The sequence below is a fragment of the Aphidius gifuensis genome, linkage group LG1 (genome assembly GCF_014905175.1).
Source record: "Aphidius gifuensis isolate YNYX2018 linkage group LG1, ASM1490517v1, whole genome shotgun sequence".
Taxonomy (NCBI): domain Eukaryota; kingdom Metazoa; phylum Arthropoda; class Insecta; order Hymenoptera; family Braconidae; genus Aphidius; species Aphidius gifuensis.
The window spans coordinates 26,504,612-26,526,595 of record NC_057788.1 but is presented as its reverse complement, the minus strand read 5'-3'; the positions used below and the strand labels follow the sequence as shown (position 1 = coordinate 26,526,595).

The window sequence follows — 21,984 nt, the reverse complement described above, 5'->3', positions numbered from 1 at the left end:
GACCATTGATCGTTTCGATCAGTGACTTCCACGAATAATCATGGAATATATACAGAGATAGAAAAATACCAGAGAAAAATTGTCATAAAAATTCTTCAACAAGTTTAAATAAACAAGTAAATAAGTAAACTTGAAATAGAAAAATAAACAAATAAAATTCTAAAAATATTATAAGAAAATAAAATTAATTAAATAGTATTTTTCTAATGATCAAAATTTTAACAAATAAAGTCATTTAATTGTGCAATTATTTAAAAAAAAATAAAATAAATATACATGCGTATAAGTATTAATTAATTGATTTGATTTTCAATAATATTAAATTTTTTGGATTACATAATTCTGTAAATTTTTTAAATACAATGACCATGTATGTATATATTTTTATTATTTTTTTTTCCATCATGTACACTGTATTTTGTGAATAATGATTTTTTTTGTTTATTTATATTATATATTATAAAAATAGTAACTTACCATTTTGTTTGTTAGAAGCCTCTGTAATAGTTGTACACTTTATGAGAAATGTGAAAGTGTATTGTCAATGTGTGGGTGTTGCTGATCTCACGCAAAAAGTTGCTTCCTCGTTACGAATATAACTAGGCGTCCTTCCAGTCCTGGATAATTTTTTTTCTTTATCTTACTTGTTTTTATCTGTTTTTTGTTTTTGTACTGGATAAAACGTCCTTTTATATATATTCAGCTTAAGGTTACATATGAACATACATTCAAGAGACAACGTAACGATCGAGAGGTATATATTCCTGGCGCCTTGGTGTACAAATAAGCATGGTTTATCTAGTCGAGTGGACCGTTGAAACGATACAACGATATTTATCATTCAGGAAGTCAGACTGTAGATATTTTTTTTTTAAATCCTTTTTCTTTTAAATTCAAACAAAATATCCCAGAGGGCGAAAATGATTTCCAACAATCATATGAAGAAAAGTTGATATGTGTAAATAGTTGGTTAAATTGCTACTGATATCCCAAGAGGTTTGATCAATAAAACTCGTTTTAATCACAAGTTGGATCGTTGATCATCTGGTACCACAGAGACAGCTTGTAATCAGGTCTTCTGAAACATTTAAAAAAAAAAAAAACAAGAAATTAATTATTTGAAATTATATAAAACAATCAGAATGTAAATAATTTTAATTGGCTTGATTAATAATTAATATTAGAATTTTAATTTCATTATGTTAGATATATTGAACAATAAATATTCATTTGTTTTATTTGATTTTTTAAGTCATGCAACAATGAAATATTGCATTTTTTATATTTGCTATGTAGTCATTGGTTTCAGCTTGTCACGCCAAGTTAAAAACAGAAAAAGCAAAAGACTATCGTTGTCGTTGTTGGTTGTTGTCCCACCACACAAACCAGTGCTCCATGTCCCGTTACCTTCCTCAGGGGCTCCCGGGTTCAGACATGTAATTTATATATCGCCCAGGTTACCTTACCTCTTCACCCATCCTCATCATCATCCTCTCAAACTATAAAGACAACGTATCTTCAACCCTTTTTTTTTTATTATTATTATTTTATTTTTCATTTTAAAAAGAAAAATAACGAAACAAAAAATTGAGGTGTGTCGTTATTTGTGCATTACATTGTTTTAACTATTTTTACGTTGAAACAATTATTTTTAATTATTTTTTCATAATAAATTACATATTTAGATGAAAATTATAGTATCAGTAGCAATTGCCAACTATCTATGTCTACTTATTTATAGTTTCATTTGTTTTTTTCTTAAACATATTATTTTAAAATTTTTATTAACGAAAAAAGAAAAAAAGCATGTTTAAAAGCACACTGAGTTAAAAAAGAGAAAAAAAAAACAGGCGTGTACAGTCAGTTTTGTAAAATTACATATAATAGAAAATAATATTAAAAAAAATAAAAATGATTTCACCTGCTGCTACTTTCCTGCACATATCCTCGTAATTTAATAGCAAGATATGTGAGAGAGTATATATATTTCTGACCTTTTCGACTCTTCAACTTCCCATCTCTTGGATATACCACACTCTTATGAGGGTTTCTGGTAACGCCCTCGCTATATTATCATTATCACGCTGAGAGACGTTAAAATTCAGTCTAAAAACGTGTAAATTGCCTGAAGCATTGATGCAATAATGCCTCGTATATTTTCAATGTAAAATCATAGAAGATGTATGTATATCTATGTGAAAATATTTTTTAAAAGAAAATAATTTCATATATATAAAAACAAAAAAAAAAAAAGTGATGCTCAGTGTTCATCACTATCATTTATTCATGGGGAGACGCAGAGAGTTACCACTTGGCAGAGCGGTATGTGTCATGCCACACTCATAATGTTCATTTTGACAGGTATTTGACAGGACTCGAGACACGTTTCACGATATTTTATGTATATGTTTTTATATATATACGTTATACATATATACAATACTTATTATTTTGCTTCAGGCAGTACACTGCATGATGATGATGATGAAGATTATATTTGCATCTTCAGACATATCATAGCTCATATAATATGTACGTGCGTATATTATTTGTCTCTTGACATATATATATGTAAAATTATTTAGGCATTTTCAAAATAATTTGTTATTATTTTTAAATTTTTACTTTTATATTAAATCAAAAAAATAAATCTTGTATTCATAAAAAATTTACAAGTTGTTTTTTTTATTTATTTATTTTTTTTTTTTGTGATAAAGATAGTCTTTTCTGTTTATTTTTATTTTAAAATTACTATTGCTAAAGTTGAGGAGAATCGTTGATCTCAGAAAGTCGTATTGCTGAGGTATATTGCAGTAGGACCATCCACTGAGTATCTAAATCTCATAATATTTTTCCCATTGAGTTCAAGACATATACGCATGCAAATGTCTGCAGGTATATATGCTGATGCAACCATGTCCATTAGAATTGATCGGCAACATTAATACAAGTTAGTACTGACATGTTCTTGCTAGACCTTACTGGCGTTTGATAGTCCATTGCAAATCCCAACCAACAATAATCTTAAAGATCTTTTTAAACTTTTATCCATTTTAGAATTTTTATTTTTTCTCTTCGTTGTCCTCTTTCACGTATATTTTGCCTTCACTTAAATATGTCCAAGTCTTTACTGACTGATCCTGTGTCTAACGGACAATTTTTTTCTTCCTTCTTCCGTGAGAATAACTGCAATATTTGCAATTGATTTGTAAAAATTGTAAATCTTGATGAAAAAAAAAAAAAAAACCGAGGGAATAAATAATATTTATTCATATTTATAACATAAATATTAATTAATTAAATATAAAAATAGCTAATGCTATTGAAAGAAAAAAAAATTAAATAATAAATATATAAAAATATATTTAAATATTTATTTTTTTATTTATTCCTTCTTATCGGTAGCTCAAAGTGTGATGATCATTTATATACACGCAAACAGTAGCTAAAGAAAATGATCATCCTATTTAAAATGCATGTGGTTTAATACATTGCGTGATATCGATCGATCACCCCACTGTGACTTCATGATTATAAATACCACATTTGCCTAGCTATACATATTTTATACATATATGTATTAAGACATATGTATAAACATAACTACATAAAATCTGTATCCATTGCTGATAATTAAAAACACACGTAAAATCTCTTGCATAACGATTATACATTCGATCCAGTTTTCTCGAATCAGTACTTGCATCAGGGATTATCTCAGAATATATCTCAGTCATCAGCAAACGTCTATATATATATTTATACTTAATGTAAATATGGATTTAAATTTATTATTTATTTGAAATAAATTAAAATAATATATTATTCTTATTATTCAATATAAATAACTTGAAAAATTATTCATATAAAAAAAAAGCATTAAGTGTCTACTGGTATATTTTCGAGGAATGAATTTTTTTTTATTTTTTATATTCAAAAAAATCATGGCACTAGTCTGGTTTAAGTCTTCACAGTCAAAGTTGGAGCCTAAATATAAAAGATATAGATTACTTTGAATTTTTTTTTTTTTTTTTATATAATGACAAGTATATGAAATTGGCGGTTTTGAACACAAAGAAAAAAAATTATGACTGAGCAACGACATCATATGTAGCAGTAAAAAAAATCGAATGCATCAGCCCAATAAAAATAAAAAAATGCTCAAAATATTGACCACAATGTGGTCAAATAACAATTTTTTGAAACCACTTGCTAAAATTTTATTTCTCTCTTGTATATACTGGAAAGAAAATTTAAAAAAATCAGAATGTTAAAAAATAAAAAAAGATGTGTTTATAGCATGCACGTGAGTTTTTGGCAAAATGATATTAAACATTGGTAACGCCCATTTTGCAATAATAGTGATTACAACTTGCATATTTAATTTTTAAAGAGTTTGTTTTTATTTTTTTTATTTTTTAACATGTGAATTTACTTCTGTGCATTTGTATTTTGGCAATGGATATATTTTATATAAAAGAATCTTTTGGCTGGTTGTTGCTGTTTAAAAAAAAAAAAAAAAGTCTCGAGGCAAAAACAGGAGAAAAAGGTAAGGGTGAACGACAAAGATTTATGCGAAGAAGAATGCACAACGCGCGCGAGACGAGCTAAGAAAAAAAAAATTGTTTTTTTTTTAAATGTACAATAAAAAATAAAGGATGTAAAAAAAAAACGAAATACATAAGAATAGAGAGAGACGTGAGGCCAAGGTAATGACCATGGACCCGACTCGGTACACACAGTATGTTTTTCGGTTTTCTTCTCGTTTTATCACCGTATCACACATGATTTTTCATCTCTTTTTCTATGTATCTATTTATCTTTTTCTATACTTCATTCGAAATATAAATAAACACATATACAATCAGTATGTATCCCTTCTGTTAAAAAATCTCCTCATGCCAATATAACTTTAAGTCGTAAATTATTATTATTTCTTATATTTTATTTATTTATTTATTGTTAAAAAAATCATAAAATAGCAATATGCACCGAGTTGAATATATTGACGTACAATAACGAAGCAAAAGATGGTTATTTATCTTTATTTTTTAAAAAATGTTTTAAGGATCTTAATTCCGCGTGGTATATATACAAAAATAAATAAATAAAAAATAAAATATTTAGTTTAGTTTAAAAAGGTATGTGCAGACCTTGAAGATGAGTTGCTTTACAAAGCTGAAGATGATGATGAAGAGGAGAGGATAAGAAGTAAAAAAAAAATAAATAAATAAAAGGGGGGGAATTGCGGGGGCTGGGCTGCATTGCGCGGAAGATAATGGTCCAAGAGGGAACCTCCCATCCGCGATCTTGTGGACCGCATATTTGACGTGCCTGATCTGGACACTGAGCGACCCTGAACGCGCCTCGCCCGGAGATACCCACCGAGAAAAGACTGAGAAATCGTCCCACATCATTTTCTACAACTTTGTCTCTTTGTTAAAATAATAAAAAAAAAAAAAAACATTTTTACATATAAAAAAAATTACTCACATTTATATATATTTATATACGAAACAAGTTTAAATTTTTTACCAGCTTGGTTTATATGCGGTACTTGTACTGTACATGTTTATATATATATGAAAAATTGTACAAATAAATTTAGTTTAGTTTAGTACAGATAATATAATAGAAATGTAAAAAATTTATAGTTTACACAAAGTTAACACTGTTTATTTTCTTCTTTTCAATGTTAAGAAAAAAAAAAAAAATCTCCCTGCATGCAGTTGCTTCAGGTATATTCAGAAAAAAATATATACAGGGTGTAAACCATAATTTAAAAAAATCTACCTTGTGTATTCAAGACAATGTAAATATACATTTATTTATTTACATTTTTATTTCATTTAAAAGCTTATCTTTTTCTATTTTTACTTTTTGATAACGTATGGGTTGTGATTTTTTAAAAAAGATATGTCCCTTGGAAAAATTATTTCTAGATTTTAAATCTTTTTGTTTTACCTACATATATACAGTCTATACTTAGAACAACTCAAAAATGAAATAAAAAAAAAATGATTATACGTATATACCGAAAAATCGATGTGCATAATCTTTACGTTAAATAAAATGTATCTTGTACTTCATGGTATGAGTACACCTCGAGCGATCATCGAAGGGTACGTCGACTTTGTCCAAGGCCAATGATGTAGTGGGACGCATCTTACTAGGGGATATGTGAAGAAAGAAACGCTTGATGCGATCTCAACGCACATGGTATAATATGTATATATATGAAATATATATGTACACTTTGCCAGACTAAAAAAATCATACACAGGTCAAGCGCCGGTTTATTGGCATGATCAGTGGCCTTGAAGGTTCATCGTCTTTCATTTTGTTCGCCTTGTAGTATTAATATACATTGATTTGAGATTGATATTTGGCACATTCAAATATATATCTTTGAAAAAAGTTTTTTCGATTTTTTAGTCAGCTCAAACTACATCATCATCATCATCCTCATACATTTTCCAATTCCACCAACTAATCATACATTTTGATTTACGATATTGAATATTTTTATTTTCTCAACAACATAAATCAAGAAAATAGAAATTATAAAAAATAAAAAACATATTTATCAAAGAGAGTAAAATAAGAAAAAAATTTTTTCAAATTTTCATGAGGATATATTGAACAAAATTTATGCTTTAAATTGTGGGTTTAAACGATAAACGTATATATGTGGCTGAAATATATAAGGAATATTGTCCTGAGGCTAAATTATGCACGTAGACGATGAAATATTGTCCAAGATGACTTATTTACATGAGAGGGATAATAGAGGGAGGTTGTATTTTTTTTTATTTAGTATATCCGCAATGATTAAGGTGTGGAATATGACATTGTTCGTATACACCTGCTACTTGGCATTCAAAATACTGACAACCATGGCATTAACTATATTTGATAATCAATACATGTATGAAAATGAATATATTTTAATTCAAATCAAAGGATGAGAGGGCATTGTTGTATTCTAAGATAACTGCGAATAATTGATCGCTATATATTTATTTAAAATAAAAAATCTAATTCACGTCGTTTCGTGCCAGGTAATTTTAATTTTATGATTATCGTAAATGTGTCTACCCACATTGTAAATATTTATTGCAAATATTATATCTTTCTTTTTTTTTTTGTTTCAATTTTTGATTTTATGTTTTATATGTGTTTTTACTACTTACAATAAGCGTGAAATCGTTTTGCAACTTCTCGATTGTGGCCACATGAAATCAGGAAGATTCTGGCTGGTCTCTCATATATATTATGGCTCTTTCAACGCCTGCCTTGAAGAATCCAATTTTATTTGCGTGGGTGAACCAGGATATCTTGTTTTTATTCACGTGAAAAGACCAGGAAATTGACACAAAGAAGGAATACACCACTGTCTCCACTTGATCTGTTAAAATAAAAGTATCCAGTTGTCTAATAAATTGATTAGTTTTCTTGTCCTAGGTCAATAAATTTTTTGAAAAAAAGTTTAAGTGATTTTTACTTTTTTCTCAATAAAATGTTTTAGTGGATAATAAATTATTAGTCAATGTTTAAAATACAAGAAAAAAATACATATTTTTTATGAAGGAACAAAGCTCATTTGCAAATACGAAGAATCGTCAAGTGGAATTATTATTTTTAACAGTAGCCATTCACTGTTGACATTATGAGACAGACTCATTGTCCAATTCCATTTTAAATTCTCCAGCATTTTTTTTTTTTTTTTTTTCTCATTGCTTTCATTCTCTTTAGTTTAAAATAAATATATAATTTTTTTTTTCTCCACACCATAAAGCCCAACACCCCGACAATAATAAAATAAAAAGAAAAAAAAAAAAAAAAACCAATGTATATATGAAATAAAAAGAGTGTTGGTAAAGTGGCAGTGGTAGCAATAAAAATTGCCAGGTAACTTGCAATTACATTTGACTGGGGGGTTGAGGCAAGTCAAGATCAACTAAAAGGAAGAAACTTCCGCGGCTTATTGTAAAAGAGACCAAAAATTTACATAAATAAAAAAAAGAAATAAACAAAAAAAAAGGATTAACAAAAAAATATAATTAAACAATAAAAAAAAATATATAAAAGAGAGAGTTGACAAGATGTGTAGAGCACCTGTCATCTTGGTGAGCTTGGCAATGTTGGATACTTAACTTCATTTACCTTGTGCGTTACTCCATTAAGTACTCGCCCGACATCTGGACATGCCTCTGAGCGATCAGGGTAAAACCACAGAAAATCATAAAAATAAAAAAAAAACAAAAATTAAATTTATAAAAAAACAAAAAACAATTATAATTCTGGCTCGTGCTACGTACATGTTAAATATACGTAATTGTTAATTGCAAATTTATTTCATCCATTCACGTAAGATATTATCCAAGTGTTAAATTTTCTTCTGTACTGTTTTCATCCAAGTTCAAAGTATTTTTTTTTTTTCTCACATTTATTTTTGTCCTTGTCCTTGTCCTTGCAAGGCTTTTTAAAAATTCAATCTCACGTACGTACACACAATTTCTCGACATTATATTATTTCAAAATTCTCACAACTGGACAGTCAACCTGTATAGATACCAGATCTAGATTCTCTATCTTCTCCATGAAATCACAGCGAAGAAAAAAAAAAAAAAAAATTATAAAAAACAATTTTAAAAAATAAGTATAATAAGAAAAATAATATTATTTTTACCTTTTTCAAGATGATTTCTCTCCAGTGCCTCAAGACCTCGATATTATATATTTGTGATACTTGCAGAAAAGATGTTCTACGAAATCTGAAAATAATAATAATAGTAATGATAGTATTTTTTTTTTTATACTTATTTTAAACTAAATCAAAAAAAAAAAAAAAAAAAACCCAACCAAAGAATCTGACCTACGATTTCTGAGAATTATTCTGATTGGGGTTTTATTCGCAAAGAAAGAGAATCTTGCAACTGGTATTTATGAAATCAAGATGAACTTTACATTATATACTCCTTTTATGCAAAATATTTTGACAAAAAAAATTATTAAAAAAAAAAGAGAAAACGAAAAATATAAAAATAGAAAATAGATACAATGAAAGTTTTTTAAAAATAACAATTATTTTACATATAAAATGTAAAATAATAAAATTATAATTTAGATGACGACATGGTTGATTAATTCAAACATATTAATTATCAATTTCAATTGATATTTTTAAAATATATATTTATATTATTAATAATAATAATAAACTAATGAATGTAATGAGTAATAGCTCCTTAAAGTACATACATGAGGTCGCAAGAACAAAACCTCAAGGCCGTTCCATTAAAATGATTTTTACTCGCATAAAAAACTAGACTCACATAAATTAAAATAAAAAACAAAAATAATAATATTAAAATAAAATAGATTCCCGTTGTATTACAGTCTATTCTAGACATGATAGTTGACTGTACATATATATTTTTTTTCTCTGCATTTCTTTAAGTACAATACATAAAATGCAATATTGAAAAATAAATAAATATCAGATAAATATTTTGTAAAAAACATTACATAAAAATAATATTAAAAAATAAAAAAAAATAAAAGTCTTTTCTATAATTTTTTTTTTTCCATTATAATTATTTTGTATTATTACTTATTTTTATCATATATATTAATGTTTTTTTTATTTTTTTTTTACTATTTTTCCCCTTTAATTTTTTATTAATTTTATTTTATGCAAGACTCTCTCAGCTATTTAAACACAATGGTAGATGTATTGTGTCGAATAAAAGGCACGCGAAGGTTGTAAGTGCGTATATTTTCTTTTAAAGAAGCACGATTTGCAAAACCCCATAGCTTTATATACATAGGTACATACATATACATTTAAAATACATACTCTGGCATCACGCCTTGGTGAGGACGTGCTTCAACGATGCTTTTGTACTTGTGATACTCTACCTGCATTTTTTTTATTTATTTATTTATTATTATTATTATTTAAAAAAATAAAAAAATATATATATTTTACCTGTATTGGTAACAATCTATCTTTCTCTTTTATTACTCGTTTGTTGGTTCTTTTCTATCCTTCATGGTAGTTGTTTAACGTGATTTTACCTTCACACAAAACCATCCCGATGGATCATTTCACTGGTGGTAGTGAGTATCTTACACTCGAGTCGCCGGCTGCCAGGCGTCAGTGACTTTGCGTCCGCCGGTCCGATCGGATCTAAACCAAATAAATACGAATGGTTATTAATTCAAAATTTATATATTTTTTTATATATATATATATCTTTTGATACAATAATAAATATATACAGAAAAAAAATAACGAAATTGTTATTTTAAATGATATTATTTATAGATGAAAATTAATAAAGTTCATATAAATTTTATTTTAGAAAAATCATTCAATTACAACAGAATTAATTATTACATCAAGTTCAAATTATTTTTAAAACACAAGTGATTATATATATCTATAGAAAATAAAAATAAAGAAAATTGCAAGTAATTTTGTTTTTTTTTTCAAAGTAAAATTGAGAGTTAAAATGATGAAAAAAATTTTAGTGATAATTTAACAAGTAATACTTGAGATTTAAATTTTTTTTCTTTCCCGCGTATATATTAAAAGTGTAAATTTTTTTGAATAAAAAAAAAACAAGTGCCTAAGAATAGTCATCATTTAATTTAACTACTGAAATACAAAAATTATTTCGTCAAATAAATAAAAAAAAAAATCAAGTGTTTCAGATTTCGAAATTTTTTTGCAATAAAATTTATAAGAAAACAGAAATAAAAATATAACGTCATAGTGAATCAAGTTTGTGTCGAAATTTCAAGCAATGGATACGGAATTTTTTTTTTTTTTTTAATCTTTCAAAGGATTGACGTAAAATACATTGGATATGGAGTCATTGATACAAGAAATTGAGTGACTCATTTACTTTGAAAGAAAAAAAGAAAAAAAAAATTAATTAATTAACAAAAAACAAGTTATTTATTTTCGTTGTAAAGTTGAATAATTTTTTTTTTTTTTTCCAAATACATCGTTGCAAATCAAGTGAATTGATTATAATTATTTTATTTTTTTTTTTTCTGATCATTATAACATTGGTTTGTATGTGCATGACCAATTGTTTTAGTTTCACTTTGATTTCTGACCACCACAAGATAATTTTCATCTATAATAAAACTCTTATTATACTCAGTAAAATTGACGACTGAGTAAATGATAAGGAGGATACAACAGGGGCGTATATAATTACAAAGCTTGGGCATGTATAAAATCGTCGATTTCTCGCTGCGTTCTGTTGCTCCTGGCAATGGATAGCAAGTTTACATTTCAGTTGCTCCTGAATTAAATACATATAAAATTGATCACAGTGTATTGTATACAAGGTTACTTCCGCAGGCGTAAATTTTTAAAAGTAAAAATTAAAAAAATTCTTTTTAATATATAAATATATAATTATAAAGAAAAATAATAATTTTAAAAATATAAAATTTTTATTGATCAAGAGCTCAACATCTAATAATTGTAAAAAATAAAAAAATAAATAATAATAATAGTCGTAGTAGTAATAATAAAAAAATTTAAAGAAAGTGATTTGGAACTATAATTTTATCCAGTTGACAAACCACATCAGATTCTTTGGGGCGTGAAGTATACACTCGAGAAAACAAAATTGGTCACAGAGTTTCCAGATGATTTGAGTCTTCCTTGAGCCGTAACAAGACATTATACTAAAACTATTTATTTCAATTAAAAAAAGTGACAGTGACTATTATTATTTTTGTGTCTACAAAACTCAATGACATAATTCAAAGAAAGTGAATATATATTTCTTAACCAGTTATTAATCAACAAACTGCACTTTCGACAATCATACTGGTTTTTCCATCCTTGGTCACCTGTAAATTCAACAAATATGATTCAACGTGACATACCACTTTAAACTGATAAAATTAAAAAATATATATAAGAATATATATTTTTTTTTTTTATAATCAAATGAAACGTAAAAAAGTGATAAGCTGTGATGAATTAATTTTGAATTTGATAAATTAATTAAATATATTATTGTAGTTGTTCTTATTAATATTAATAATATACAATTTATAAGAAAAAAAAAGAAAATGTCATCAAATGGTGAATTTTCAACAATGTCAAGTGGTGAAGTGGCATCATTGCCAAAATCACTACCAAGTTCACGTGAAGCAACTGCTGAGGGTAATTCAAATTCAAGTGGTAATTTTATGCCATTAGATGAATTTCTTGATCGTTTTTCATTGCCAAGAGTTGTGAGACTTGAAGATACTGGTGGTCGTCCAGTATTATTATACAAACAACAACAAAGATCATTACGTGTCACTGCCACCCTGTTGATACATCGTTACCGTCATGATGTCAAGATCGGACCGGAAATAGTCATTCCCGAGGGATATCCGGGTAAGTTGTGATACCGTTATCATAGTTCTCTTCTTTAATTTACTTTTTTTTTTTTTCTTTCATCACCATCATCATCATCTATGCTTTCATTTTTATATATATTTAATTTTTTTTCATTGGTACGATGGGAAAACTCGTTTCCCGCAAATTATTATCTTGCCGAGAAAATTTTTTTTCTTCTCTTTTTTTCTACACATAAGTAACTATTTTTTGTATTTTTAATAATAACAAAATTCATAAAGCAAACATATAACCAACACTTTTAAATTAATGTATACATTTTGTTTGATGAATAAAACTAGAAAATTATATTATTTTTTTTAAATAAAATTAATTTTTTCTAGAAAAAAATTAAACAATAAAAAAATATAAATAATATTATTCAGTGAAAGAATAGAATTAAATGAGATAATTAAATGTTTTTTTTTTTATTCTATTAGAATCATAGTTTAAATAATTTTTTTAATTGAAAATTATTCTACTGAAAAAATAGTAATTACTGAACTATAAAAAATACAGGGATAAAAAAGTGAATAATGTGTACAAAATGAAAACTATATAAGTTATGAAAAATAATAATCCCAAGGTGTGTATTTTATGTCGTATTGTTAGAAACACGCAATTCGAGTTCGTTGAATTACCATCAAGGGACCCTTGATTTTCATTTCGTGACGAGCATAAAGTGCCTGTCATGTATATCTACCGTAACACTGACCTTTGAGATTTTTCAACCTAATAAAAAAAATTTTTTAAATCATCATAAATAGTGTAGTAAACTTACAAAGAGAAAAATAAAAAACTATAATAGTTTTGAATAAAATTACAGTGATAAAATCTTTTTTTTTTTATCATAACAATATTTTTTAACGTAAAAACAAAATTTCTTTCTTGATCATCAGCTGTGTTGAATTTTAATTAAAAAAAAAAAAAAACTAAAATATATAAATTAAATTTATAAAGCTTAATAAAAAAAATGTATGCTAGCTATATTTAAAAATCCGACTAATTTTTTTTTAATATTCAACACCAATAGAGATCCCCAAATAAATTTAATCCAACTTTTTTAAAAATTTTTTCTCAAGATAATTAGATATAAATTGCATTCTTTCAAAAAAGAAAAATTAATTAATAATTGATTTTTTCATATAAAAATTTAAAAATAACATGAATTGCAAAGAATAGATTTACGTATAGATTTATTTATTTTATTTGTTGGATCGTGATCAATTTGCAGCACGTGACCCTGACGAGGCAATGTACTTGTGGATAAGAGCCATTAAGAGGGCCTACTTGTTCTATCGTTCATCTCTCGTATTGAAAGAGAACTCGAGAGATGTCGATGAGTCTGCCAAGCAATGAAAATTCTACATATATAACGTGACGATATACACGTTAGTATTGAGAAACCTTTTTTTTTTTTTTTTTCACTTGCTGTAACATATTACTCAACAACTTTTTAACACCTACATATATAAATAAATATATATTTTTATGTACATATTATATACCAATTATATATGTATTATTATTTATTATGTATAATTTTGAACTCATATATTTATTTAAATATAATCTGGTTAAAATGTGCAGTCAACAAAATTATACGAAAAAACACGTGAAAATTTTTTAATATGCAATAATTATATTCATTACAAAATAATTAATATTAATAATATCATGATAATTTAAGGTGTGTATTTATAATGACCTTGACTTATTTAACCCACGGTGATTTATTTTAATATTTAATTATATTGACAAAAGATTGACAGGCATTTAAACATATTTAATGTCACAGATTACAAATTATTTTGGAAAGGTTCATTCTTTGCAATCATTGACGAAAAAAAAAAATATAAACTGTATTGATTATAGATGATTAGCCTTATATATATTTTATTTATTTATTTCATTTGTAAATAAATAATTAAAATTAGTTACGATATGTAATTCCTATCACTCCTAGAATGGCCATCAATTGTTGTTTCATCTTTATTTGTACATTTTGTAATGACATTCTTTTTCACCTACGCATTTTTTTAATATGACAATCTTGTGTCAAGGATATCAACAGTATATATAAAAATTGTGGAGTAATTATCATCTTCCTTTCTTTCATAAGTATATAGCTATTTTATTGATTTTTATATATGTATCCTTTGATCTTTTATTTCATTTTTTAATATTATTTTGTTCCCTCTAGTTTATAATTGTTTTTTTTTTATTTTATTCTTTTGCATATGTGTCAGAAAACATTTTGATATATCAAAATCACGTAAAAGAATTAAATTTAATCATTTTTAATGACTATGAAATTTAAATTTATTAGTATTTCATTTTTGACGTACCGGATTTGCAGGATTATATTGTAAAATGTGTCTTGTGGTTTTTTTTTTTTCTTTTATATATTTATATGATACACGTTTTATATACTTATGATTTCTTTTTTTTTTTTAATTCATTTTTTTCTATCAATTGCGCAAGATGACAGAATACCGTGGAATTTAGTTAGACATACCATGGCATAATATAGTTTCGTTCCGTCGTGTTAAACGTCGTCAGGACAACTGGTCACGTTTATCGGTCGCACACGTGCGTGAGTATGAATCGCCTTGTCTACTTTGTATTTATCATTTTCTCGGTCAACAAATTTCATTTTCAATTGAAATAATTTTATACAATTTTATATATGGATTTATTTTTTTTTTCCTTTTTATAAAGGCTTCAAATGTCGTTTCAAAAACCTCATATATGAAAGTTTTATTAATTTATTAAATTAATTTTCCGAAAGTTTCAATTATGGATATGAAAATTCAGAGTCTACTCCGGAAATAAAATGTAGGAAAAAAAATTTGTTTTTATTGAAAAAATTAAGATAAAAATCATGCAAGAAAACCCGCACAATAAAGGGTCCAATGCAGACGACGACTTCCCGCATCGAGGCACTTTATACGACTGATTGATTAGCGGTTCTTGAACACCCACCCACGCTTTTATTATTTTACAGACAGTGATAAAATAGTGAGTCTTGTTGAAAAATATATTCAATTTACTGCTAGTTATTTTTAAGAAAATTTACAAAACATGATTCACAATAAATATTTTTACTCGTTAATATTACGAGAGTAATAACGCGCCTTTGGCTAGTAATCTTTTGATTTTTTTCCATAATTGAAACTTATGAAAAATTTACTGAGCTTTTTTTTCACCACGGGGAGTTTAAACACAATTTTTTTGTTTTAATAAGTTAATAAAACTGCCACATAAAATTTTAGAAGCAGCTACTTGTATTGAAAATTTTCGTTTTTAAAATTAAAAAAAAATACATGGATATAAAAACAAACGAAAAGAAAAAATATATATGCTAATAAAAAAATTTCAATATTGAAAATTTAAATGAAATTGTTTTGAGGATCTAGATCAATACATGAATTTATGTATTTTCAGTGCCTTTGTGAGTTCATTGCCCCAACGCGTGACACGAATAATATTCTACCATCAGCTGATCGTGAACCAGGGTGCACCCGAGGTCACCACTGTACAAGGGAAAAAAAAAAAGCGAAAGATGATATAAAAAAATTTATAGAATAACAATAAAGACGAGACAAGCTAAAGAATAAAATTAAATATATATATAAAAGAAAATTTCTTTTTTATATTCTTTCTTTTTTTCTTTTTTTTTTTTGTGCGGGTGCAGAGAAAGGTGTTGTGAATTGAGATTAATCTTCTTGAAAATTCTGTGGGGGTATTCATGCATTTGCAGCTGGAGCACCCTCGAAGGCTGCTGGTATAGCATATGGATCAAATATAAGCAACAATTTCAAGATGACCCGCGTCATGTTCATGTTTAGTTTGTTCAACAAAAGATATTATTTTTCATCCCTCAACCAACAGATGTACCGACTACACATAAAAAAAAAGTAAAAAAAAAAAAAAATCTGTAGAAAATATGTGACCCAAAAATTCATAGACTGAACCACCATAAAATCAACAACATATTTAAAAAATATTTATTATGTCTGTTAAATTGAAAAATAAATATTAAAAAAAAATAAAAAATAAACAATTATCAGATATATAAAACGGACTGATGCTTCGTGAGAAATTTACTAACAAATAACTTTTATATATTAACAAGGCTAACTTGGCACTCGTTATTTCATCAAAGCAATTAAATCAAATTGCATATAAATTAATTAGTCTGTCCGGAAGATGAAAAAAAATAATTGAAATAAATAAATAAATTCAAGTATATATCCTTGGTATTTTTAATTCAACAATGGTGATCATGATTATGATGGTAATGTTAATAATGTTCAATGTGTGATCCAATATAAAAATGGAAATAAAAGACACAAAGACTATTAAGAAAAAAAAAATGCGAATAAAATAATCTTAATTAAAAGGTCACCTTTTGTAACGCAAAATTATTTGTATTCTCAATTTTCATCTTTTCAAGATAATAAAATTAAAAAAAAAAAAAAATTTTCTCAAGTTAATTTAAAAGACTATTTACAAATATAAAATTATCAAAAGCACTTTATGAGAGAAAGTAAGTTGGCATAATATCTTGATGAATGATGATGATGATGATCATCATCATCTGGACATCTTATTTGTTCATTAAAAAATAATTAATTTAAAAAATTCATGAGTGAATAAAATTTCATAATACTATAATTTATATTATAAAATATATCTTTCTGCTTTTGAACCTTAGCATCAGATTATAATAAAATATATAATAATAATGGAATAATGAAAAATGTTGAAAGGATGAATTTGACCACGGGAGGTACCGCTAGATGAGATGGATATGTGACTCAACCCTGTCTAAACCCATGGTGATGTTAACCAAAGTAAATTTATATATTTGAAATTTTTAACCTGGTACAAGATGAAAAGTGTAGCTTCATTTTGTACTAATCGATGGGGGTTTTATTTTTTAATATAAAGTTATTGTATTTTTTTTTAATTTTTATTACCTCTCCTTGTATCAACCAGGTAGCGCACGTGACCACATGAGGAGTTTCAAAGACTCCACTAATGGATGACATAACGGAAATCGTGCCATAAAAAAAAAACATATATATACTGCACACACGTTTATATTCTTATAAAACATAAGAGACACGTTCATGAGACTTTTCTTTTCTTCTTTCTCAATTAACTTTAATCGGTATTTCTTGTTTATTTTTCTACTTATTTCAATTTTTTATTTATTTATTTATATATATACGCTTGGTCATATTTATTTATTTATTTATTTTTAAAGTCATGAATTTTATTCTCTCATCTTGTTGCACGATTTTTCCAAGAAAACTGACAAAAACTTTGTACACTTGGACGTTTAATTGCTTGGTCGCTGTGGCAAAGCGTGCATTGTGCACTGAAGATGGTTATTATATTTACTTTGTGATGATAGCATGTATATAAAGAAAACGGGTCAGTGTCAGTAACATTATTATATTTCCAGTTATACCCAATTTTATTTTATTACAATTTTTTTTTTTTTTTCTATTTGTTTTATATTTTTTTATAAAACCCTAAACAGTTTTAAAGTAATTTTAAAATAAGCAAATATTATATCTAGAGCTAACTGTTCATCTCTGGGAGATTCATTTTACTCTATATTATTTACTTGTCTTTCTTTTGACTATATGAAAAATCATGCTTCAAAATAGCCTCGTTAAAACTACTACTCACGTTCATCATCATCATTTACGTGCACATTCAAAATCATACTATTACTTAAACGTTATTTCGTGATATATATTTATATATTTACTTATTTATTTTATTTATTTTTACAAGTGCCATACCTCAAAACAAGAAGTTGCACTTCAAAACGAGGAAGCTTAACATAATGGATATACTATCATGGCTTAATATTTTTTATATATATTTTGTTTTATTTAACTATTTTGAATTTACTTCTTGTAACAGCTAGCTGAAAATTTTCGTACCCCATCAAGAATGCTAAATTTATTACCAACAATTTATCAAAGCTCTTTTTCTCTTACTTGAGTTTGCTTAATGGCTACGTGACTGCACCAATGGAATTTCTCTGTAACGTGTTTGAATCAAGTATATATATATACTTAATAAATATATATATGTATCCACAAAGAGAATGAGAAAATTCATCTGGTAACAAATTAAGAAAACGTGGCGCGTTGTTGTCGTTTAGATCATTAATTAATTAAGATTAATTTCATTTAACCTTGATATATGCAAAAAGTTCAAGGCCAATATAATAAAAAATAAATAAAGGTAAATAAGTATATATAGAAATTAAGAGAAAAAAAAATTAAGTTGTCTATTGACCGTGTACTGATGCAAATACAAGTAGGAACACTATTAATGGTAGTCGCGTGATTGTGGATTATTAATTAATTGGGTATATCTTAAAGAGCCAAGTTAAATGTTACCTATATAGCCCTAAATTTTTTATTTGTAAAATTTATTTATCTATTTATTTATTTTTTCTTATTTAACATCATCATAGATAAAACGATTACATATGATAATAAAATAAAAAATAAAAATAAACAAAATCATCTTGTCTCATTAGCATAATCTTTATAAATAGCAATGTTTTTATTACATTAATTTTCTTATCAACTTGACTATTTTTAATTTTATTTAAAATATATATTATTATTTATTTTTATATATTATACAAATGGCCTTATGAAAAATGACATTTTATTATGCCATCTTGACACACGATCGCACACGTTATTTTAAAACTTGTTCAACATGATTTTTCTACTTGAATAAAAAATTAAAAATAATTTATAAAAAAAGCTGATAAATTATTTTTATATAAATAACTAGTTTTTCTTAAAAAAAAATAAATAATAATTATATATTTATTTATTGAAAAAATAAAATAAATATAATAATATAATTGGATAATTGTTGCAAGAATATTTTGATTATTTTATTTATAAATATTAATTTTCTGTATTTATTTTAATTTGTTTCAGGATGGTTTTCTGTGGTGTCAGGAAATAATTCAATGGGTAGTGCTCGAGTTTATAGACGTGTTGAGAATTTGGTACGAGCTGGTGTACCAGCATTTCTTCTTGCAGCACCATTGCGTGCATATACTCTCACGCACACAAAAATGGGTAAGTCAATCATTAAAATTAAGTCAATAATTAAATATAAATATGCATAGGTATATCTTTTTGAAATTTATATAATAAATTAAATTAATTGCTTCAACTATATCTTATCCTACCGCAAGATATTTTAACTTATCAAAGATCATAATGTCTCTTGGCAATCACTCGTGTATATTCACCATCAAATCAGAATGTCACTTGAATTACGGGATGATATTGAACCGGTATATATAATACATTTGCAATACATTATATATAGCAGTATTAACACACATACTTAACACCTATCATACATCAATACATATGTATTGAAACCGGTGTTTCTTCCCGGATCAAGATCAACCAAAAGAATGATATACAAACGTTTCAACCGGAATGCAATCGAACGAGTGTCGCGTAAAGACATTTATAAACATAAATATATACCGTTCGATTCATATATACTTTATACTAACCATCATACGACTTGATAAATTTATTACATAATTTTTATAATATATACATATACACTATTGTAATTAAATTCACGATAATAATAGTGTTAAATATATAAATAAATGAATAATTAATTATTTCAGATGATGGTAATCTCAGAGCACATTATACAAAAACAACTATAAGAGCTGGTGAAGTATTGCGATTAGTAGCAGTATTTCAAGACACCAGAAAATACAGTTCATTTGGAATAACAGGTGGTACCTCAGAAAAGGATCAATATGCACAATGTTTAGATTCTCATGGTCGTGAAGTATTTGCAGCCTTATCAGGACGTGGTGAATTTTATGCAATATGTCAAAGCAATAGTACAGATACAGGAAGTGATGCTGTACTCTACAGGGTGCATCATCTTGCCAAGCGAGCATTGCCACTCAGGGTAATTAATAAAATAAAAAATAAATTAAATTATAATTATATTTATAACGTCATGTTTGATAATATAAAATAATTTTATAATTATTTAAATTGTATTTATTAAAATTTTTAAGGTTCGACTGGTAGCAGGTCCACTACCAATACCATTACCAAGAGAATACGGTGGTCTTATGCAACTTGAAACATCAACAAGAGGTTCAATAGTACTTGGCTGTGTATTACCAGAAAGACCAGTTAATAATCCAGAAATGTTGGAACTTGTTGTATCGGGAATTGGTGCACCAAGAGTAAGAAGAGCAAGATTAGGTTATCCATCAGAGGCACGACTTTTAACATCACCAAAAATGCAAAGATTATTAGCAGCATGTAATCGGGCTGTTGGTGATCGTGCAACTGAACCAAGAGTTGCACCACAAAAAATTAATGTACCTCTAGTTATAAATTCACCAATTGTTGATGAATCACGTGAAATGCATTTAAAAAAAATTAATAATAAAACTAAAAATGAAACAAAGCCAATATTACAAAGTTTACGTGAAGGTATTGAACAATTAAAAAAAACAACAGTAAGAGAACGTAGTCAGACACGTAATCAAAATTCATCAAATGGATTTTTAGAACGTATAACAAAATTAACACAAGGAGGTGGACGAAGTAGAAATCCAGCTAAAAAATCAGCATCATTTACATTTGCTATTAAACCGGAAGTTGTTGTCAAGGCCAAGGAACGGTATTCAAGTCTTGAACCGGATGTTACATCGCAAAATCATCATCAAAATTCAACAAAATTACCAGTTCAAAGATCAGTATCAACAAGTGTTCTTGAAACACCAGTTAAGGTTGAATTACAACCAAATTATGCTAGAGTTAGAGACAGTTTAACACCATTACCATCACCACCATCAAAACATACATGTGTCGTTAAAACTGATGATATTTATTCAGAAATATGTGAGACTGAAGGGACCAATAAAAAAACAATAGTTAATAATAGTTGTCCTGGTAGTCATGTTATTGCAAGAATTAAAATTATTGTTAAAAGTAATGAATCGTATATTGAAGATATAAGAGAAGAACGTTATGCTAATTCAATTATATCAAATCAACAAATTGATTCAATTATCAGCACTGAGGATGATGCCATTTATAACACAATTTTCTGATATTTCGAAAAATACTTGAAATTATCTAGACAAATTTTTGTGTTTATAATTATTTAGTCGTTTTTTTTATTTCAATTTTTTTTTTTTATAAAAAAAAAAGTATATGAAAAATTAATATAAGAGAGACTAATTTCATAGGTACTACCTGCCATTGGAAAAAAAACATTTAAATTAACTGAAAAAAAAAAAAAAAAAAAAATATTGTATTATAATTATATAGACTTTTTTTTTTTTTTTCCTTTATTTTTTCGATTTTGTACTACTGATGAGTCTCATGTAAATAACATTTTAGAATAAATATTATTTTTTTTTTTTTATAGCTGTTATTCGACGAAAAAAAATATAGTCTTATTTGTTATAAAATAAAAAAAAAAAAAACGAAAAAGTATCAAAC

General features: G+C 26.4%; 1 protein-coding gene and 2 long non-coding RNA genes across 3 annotated transcripts; 1 reads left to right on the top strand and 2 right to left on the bottom strand.

Moving 5' to 3' along the window:
• Positions 1–483: 483 nt before the first annotated feature.
• Positions 484–8,218, bottom strand: LOC122858098. The gene is made up of 3 exons (XR_006374278.1): positions 8,167–8,218; positions 7,194–7,408; positions 484–1,078 (listed from the first exon to the last, which is right to left on the bottom strand). It is a non-coding gene; the product is annotated as an uncharacterized LOC122858098 (long non-coding RNA).
• A 109-nt stretch (positions 8,219–8,327) lies between these two features.
• LOC122858104 lies at positions 8,328–10,107 on the bottom strand. The gene is made up of 3 exons (XR_006374279.1): positions 9,995–10,107; positions 8,693–8,777; positions 8,328–8,595 (listed from the first exon to the last, which is right to left on the bottom strand). It is a non-coding gene; the product is annotated as an uncharacterized LOC122858104 (long non-coding RNA).
• Positions 10,108–10,171: 64 nt separating this feature from the next.
• Positions 10,172–21,754, top strand: LOC122858091. Its single transcript, XM_044160777.1, has 5 exons — positions 10,172–11,399; positions 11,602–12,421; positions 19,414–19,557; positions 20,133–20,428; positions 20,541–21,754. Exons 2-5 carry the CDS (start codon positions 12,109–12,111, stop codon positions 21,588–21,590), a joined length of 1,803 nt encoding a protein of 600 aa, XP_044016712.1. The 5' UTR covers positions 10,172–11,399; positions 11,602–12,108; the 3' UTR covers positions 21,591–21,754.
• Positions 21,755–21,984: the final 230 nt, after the last annotated feature.